Below are 6000 nucleotides of genomic sequence, written 5' to 3'. Positions count from 1 at the left end.
CTGTGTTTTTCATAGGTCAGCTGAAGCTGTCAATCATCCAGGAGCACCAAGTCCTTGTGGTCAATGGTGAGAAGAAATGTGTTTTCACCCTTGTGACCGATAATAAAAGTTCAAAGTCTGCAATCGGCATTTTAATTAAACACTGTAGAGAAGCTGCCGGACGGCAGCTAAACGATATTTTCAATTGTTCTGGTGTCAAACCAAATGCAAGCATGAATCAAATCCCAACAACAGTGAGCAGAATTCATCTCCCCTCTTGGGGGAATTTTACTCCCTCTAATTTATTCTTACTTTGCTGACGCGAACGCTGTTGTGTGAGGGACGAAGCCCCACAACACGTTGGCGTAGGGATGAGAGCTGACGCGGGGCTCCTCTGATATTGGCTCACGCCGCTTGTCCCCGAATCCCGCTAATCTGCTTGTGTGAGGCTGTGCCGTTGACATTTTGACCCACTTACCTGAAATTTTGATGAGCCTGCCAACGCGCATATTTGAAACATTTCCTGCGTCGTCTCTTTGCACGCGTCTGCAGTTTTGGAGGCCCGAGGCGTCCTGGGGGAGGGTCACGGGTCATGCAATGCTTATGTTAAGGTATGTACAGCTGCAGCGGCTCATTCTTGCAAGGACATGCAAAATATATGAGCCTTCCTTTCTGCCCTGTCCCCAGGTTGGCATCTTCCCCGACGGTGATCCCAGGGACAGGCAGAAGACCCGCCTGGTCCCCCACTGTCGCAACCCCGTCTTCCTACAAACCTTCACCTTGTGAGCGTTCCATAAAGTTTGATCCGATTGACGCAAACGCTGCATTCCGTGACCAGGTGACCAACGGCGTTCCCGTCTCTATTTCCAGCCGCGTCAACCAGGGGGACCTTCCAAAGAGGATGATTTTCACAATGTGGAACTCCGCTTCTGCCGCAAGGTGCCAAATACTCGTGACAGCTCTGTTTTAGGCTTTAAGTGACGTATGGACCACGGGGATGGATTGCGACGTTTTGGGGACAGTTTCTAGGCCACAGATTAAGAGCGATTTGCTCATCTTCAGAGAGCAATTAAGCCTCATTCACACCACTTGTGCCCTGAAAAACATCTCCACCACGAGAACTTGTTTTTCCTCAAGAATATATCAGTAAACACGGCATCGTCGCTTTCGGTTGTTTTGTTGTGTCCACATTTGCATAAGGTCCGTGCTCCTTTTTCCCCTGTGCAGAACAGCCTGAAAGGGTTAGTTGTGTTACCATGGCTTATTCTCACATTTTCCATCCACGCTGAAGTGTTATGCTGCACAGAAATGCAGATTAGATGATCCAGATTCTCTGTGGAGGTGTAAACATGATATTTATTCCACCAAACCAGTCTGGCTAATTCCTCCTGCAGCTTCTTGTGTCAAGTTGGTCAGTTTAAGACCTTTTTTTTTATAACCTTCTGATTATTTTTATGCACCAACAAGAACCACCAAGGCCAGATATTGTATCACTGGGCATTATTACACCTACCACGTATTCGAGGAGAACAAAGTCAAGAATCCTTCTGAGGTTTCTCATCGAATGTGGACATTTTGAGGCGGCCGTGGTTTTTAGACTACACTCAGGACGGAACAGGATGCTCAGCAGTCGGTTAACTCTCCCAAGCATTTGTCAAGAAACATTGGCATCTTTGCATCTTCAGGAAATCCTCTTAAGCTCTGCGGAACCCTGGCCAAGGTGCTCCTGCAGCCAAAAGCGCAGCTCGACTGTCCATTAATGTGAATGCCACCACATTCTGCGCAACCTCTGCTGATCTTGTCGCTCATCTTTTGCTTATTAACAACAAAAGGTCTCACAAAAGGACTTTCAACCTCTGCCAGCTTTGATTCACATTCATAGCGGTTAGACCAGGAATCTGGCTGTGGAGCTTATTTATGATTTATGCAGCTGGTGTTTTGGCTGAAATACAGGAAACAGAAGGCCTGTTTAGCATCAGGTCAATTTTGCATTTGATTCCAGGATTTGAGCTGGATTGTCTGCCTGTCTGTCTCGATCTGGTCTGTTTACGCGCGGTCCAACAGTACAACGTCTTCGACTCAACACCTTCTCGGAGTGGAGTCCAGTTTTATGCCACCTATGAGGTGCTGATGGCAGAAAACAGCAGCGGCAGCCGCTTTAGCTTCATCCAGCTGGGAGAAACGTCCACAACTGTTTCTCTCATGTATGCATAATTGAACACCAACTCCCACCACCCCAACACACGGGCTCCCGTTTAGATCCTTCCAAAAAGGAACCCATTAAAAAAATGTCCCCCTTATTTCGTTCATTTGGAAATAGAGCAGTGCCATGTTCATTTTTATCTCAGTTGCCTCTCAAAAATCCGATTCTACACTAATTAATTTGTCCCGCCGTGTGTGTAGGTGCAGCATGCTGTTGGGCTGCATGAGCTTCGGCGTGCGCTCCCTCCTGGACAAGGTGAGTTTACTGTAAGCAGAGCGATTTCAGCCTTTCTGAACATAACACGCTGTCATTTGCTTCTTTCAACTCGCCCTGCGTTTGTGTGTCCATCCATTAGAGCATGAATTTAAGGGTTTAGTTCAGTTTGAATGAGTTTGAGTGACCTCAATTGTGGAGATGGAAACACTTTAGGGTTACCGGTGTTACAGTGCTGCGGCGTTGCCCGCGGAAACGAGAGTTCAGCACAGTGTGAGTCACTTTATTGCTGAAATGTTACTGAATTTCTTTCAGATTTTTTTTTTCATTGCAGAGTTCAATACTGCAGCTTGTTTATATTTAGACATTGTATAATGTAAATGTGGACCTAAATCAAATTTAATATTGAATTAAAACTGTTTAAGGCCATCCTCATTTTGTAGTTTTAATCATAATTCAACCCGGTGAGGTCATTTTTATAATTACAGTATAAAAACTAAAAACTAATTAAACTAAAGTGGCCAGTGGGACTGGGAGGGAAACATCACTGCGTTTGTTGCATTTGTTTTAACTGTTGTTGGTTTGTGTCAGACTGGCTTCGAGCTGATGTGAAACACTTAATTAACGTTGAGAATTAAAACCCGAGAATAAAATACACAAAATAATCCCCCTGTTTTCTCTTGGAAGACGTCACTGAAGGATTTGTATCCAGCGGGTTTGTCTTCCATCTTGCAGTTGTCCCGACACGTGTTGATTTGAGATGCTAATGAGCTGCAACTGGCTTCCAAATCCCGCTTCTTCACACTCCTTTTATGTTACAGCGTCCCTCCCAAAGCCATTCCGAGTTCAAAAGCCTTAGTTTTCCTACCTGCACCTCTGCCATGTCACTTCCTGTTCCCCTCCATCTCTTTTACTCTCAACTCTAATCTGACATGGAGCAGCTCTCATTGGCTCATCCCTCCTGCCTTTGTCACACGCGCGTAATATTGAACGATGGCGTAAATCCCTCTCTGAACTTTAGTACATATGCCTTCCTCTACTCTCCCCTCCCCCACCCTCTATACAGCCCCCCCCCCCGCCCGTCCCACAGCCCGCAGAAATCTGTCCACTTAGATAAGATGCTTTTAAAACGGAGATTATTGTGAATGTGCATGGCCTTGCATTGTTTAGCACAAAAGAGGCGGCACGCGTGCACGCGCATGTGCACGCACTTTTGATAAACATTGCATGAAAACAGTCTTATCGTGTTTTGGTTCGCAAGCGTGTCCACATCGTCAGATAAAAAGGAGTGAGGGGCCTCGGGGACTTTATCCTGGACGTGTACAGTACAGTAGGGCTAACATACATGTGCACGCACACGCGCGCACACACGCCATCTGGCCCAGAGTGTAAAAGTGCAGAAGCAGGGGGCATCAGCTGCTGGAATAAGCCACAGCACTATAAGAACCGTGTGTGTGTGGGTGTATGTGTGTATGTTTTGCAGCCCTGCAGGAGTGTGTGTGTGTGTGTGTGTGTGTGTGTGTGTGTGTGCAGTGCTCTTCCTCGGTGCAGAGGAGTCGTTTTAATGCTCTTGTTAGGCTGAATCAGGGCCGACCCTGACATATGTCTGCATGTTTGTGTGTTCTGTAGGAGGTAGAAGGGTGGTATTACCTTCTCAGCGAAGAACTGGGCAGGAAGAAGCATCTTAAAGTGCCCACTCGCTCCCGCTACTCCGTCGGTAAGTCGACATTATCTTTATTTAACCAGGAGACAGACTTTCCGAATGAGAAGAAACCATTAAAATATGTGAGATGGAGACAAACCTCCGCTTCCAAATAGTGCTCAAAAACAAAAAAGGCAATAAATGGGTTGGATGGCTCATCAGCAGTGCTTGGGGGGTCAACTACAGTACTTTAGATAAATATTTCCTTACGTGTGCGGGCGCTGGGAGTGTGTCAGCCTCGTTTTTATCAGTGGAATCGGGAGGTGGGGGTAACCAGGGAACTGAGGGATTAAGTAAGGGTAGGAGAGAGGGATTTGGAGAACAAATGAAAAAAAAGAGAGAGGGAGAGAGGGAGGGAGGGGTCTGGACGTAACCCTTGCACGTCACAGTTGCCAGAGACTGAAGAGAGAGAGACAGAGCTCTCGTGTCGCGTTCGGCGCTGGAGTGGATCTTCCCCTCGCACACAGACACACACCCACTCGCCCCCAAACTCACGCACGTTTGCACCCACGTTTGTGCGGGGATCTGGTGACGCTCCTTCCCCTCGAGCGAGCCTTCTCTTCTTACTTATGTCTGCTCTCAGCGGTAGTTTGACGTTGGTCATGGTGTTGTGCGTGTGTGTGTCGGAGTTCTGCCACTCTCTGCCAGCCTAGACTAGGTGAGTACCACCTTTGCGTTATCACGCCCAGCAGCGCCTTTCTTTGATTGTGTCTTTTCTTGCTCTCCTCTTCTCTGTTCCTTACCCGCCCCCACGCTCCTCCTTCATAAATCTCCTCAGTGCAGTTTTATCCTTGCTGACATTACTTTTAATCCCCCTTTGTTGACCTGCCAACCTGCCGATTGTCCTTTAATTTCCTCCAGCTGAGCAAAGTTGGACAGCAACGCTCTGAGTGTGGTGGGAGCTGAAACTTTCCCACTCAGTGAAATGTTGTGCGTGGACGTGTCGGTGGAACGACGCAGCCGTCCTCCCTTATTCACATCCCTTGAACCTGGTGATTCTCAGCAACTCCCCTTTGCTGCTTTCATGCTTCCATTCTGGGTTACGGGAAGGATGGAGATATCGTATGATGTTAGCTAACCCAGCTCAATTTACACTGCTTGGCTGAACTGGGCTAATCTACCTCATGCAACTTTAAAATTAGTTTTACGCTTCTCTGGATGGAACTGGGACAGGAGTGTCAGATTGGACTCATTCCTCAGCCAGTGGGAAACCGTTGAAAAGCTCACATGATGGGATCCTGACTTCTACTAATGGGTACCTTTAGTTAAAGCCCCAAGAGGGGTTTAATCATATCACGTTCATCATGTGTGTTCAGAAAAGGGCCGCCAGGTTGGTTTTGCCACTCCAGCAACCCAAAAACAAACAAGTCCACTGAAAAGTCAATCCGATGGAGCAGTTGCATTATTACAGTATACATCTCTCCCAGTGGCCCACAACTGTCTCATCCGTTCCATGTGAGAGTACGCGTGGAGGGGGGGGTGCACACTCATGCATGCTCTTGTGTCGCCAGCTGGCAGAATGTAGGCCATGAAGCCACTGCTGCGGCATGACATGCACTTACATGGAAATGACCAAAATCCCACTCGTTACAATAACACCCTTTATGTGCATCCTCTCACATCTATTGAAAATACTTCCTCTTCTTTTCATACATCTCACCTGTTTCATTATAGTCACTCAGTTGATTTATGTCCTGATATAACTCTTTCATATTCAATAGCACTGTTGTTTGGATGTTAATCCCCAGACCAATTTGTATGCTTAGGCTATAAGGCTTAAAATGGGATAAAAAAAATGCATTCAATAATTTATCAAATAGAGCTATTTGCTTGTCAATGTGTAAGTGGGAGCATGTAGGGATGTTGGCTGGCTCGCCACGTTCTCATTTGCTTTGGATGAATC

At 46.9% G+C, this 6000-nt stretch overlaps 1 protein-coding gene across 5 annotated transcripts in view; it reads left to right on the top strand.

The window, feature by feature from the left end:
• Positions 1–567: 567 nt before the first annotated feature.
• The window catches only part of rgs3a (regulator of G protein signaling 3a), a 70821-nt gene continuing 65388 nt past the window's right edge, over positions 568–6000 (top strand). For 3 of the 5 annotated variants that reach the window (XM_057019908.1, XM_057019907.1, XM_057019906.1), the window contains exons 1-4: positions 568–590; positions 667–918; positions 2383–2437; positions 4025–4112. In XM_057019908.1, the coding sequence (XP_056875888.1) occupies positions 577–590; positions 667–918; positions 2383–2437; positions 4025–4112 (409 nt within the window). In that variant the 5' untranslated portion in view covers positions 568–576. Of the gene's footprint in view, positions 919–2382; positions 2438–4024; positions 4113–4495; positions 4756–6000 lie in introns of those variants that run through there. The other 2 variants (XM_057019909.1, XM_057019912.1) reach the window with 2 other exon arrangements.

This window comes from Takifugu flavidus, chromosome 20 (assembly GCF_003711565.1).
Source record: "Takifugu flavidus isolate HTHZ2018 chromosome 20, ASM371156v2, whole genome shotgun sequence".
Lineage (NCBI taxonomy): Eukaryota > Metazoa > Chordata > Actinopteri > Tetraodontiformes > Tetraodontidae > Takifugu > Takifugu flavidus.
The sequence above is the reverse complement of the archived record's forward strand: the minus strand, read 5'-3'. Positions and strand labels throughout refer to the sequence as shown.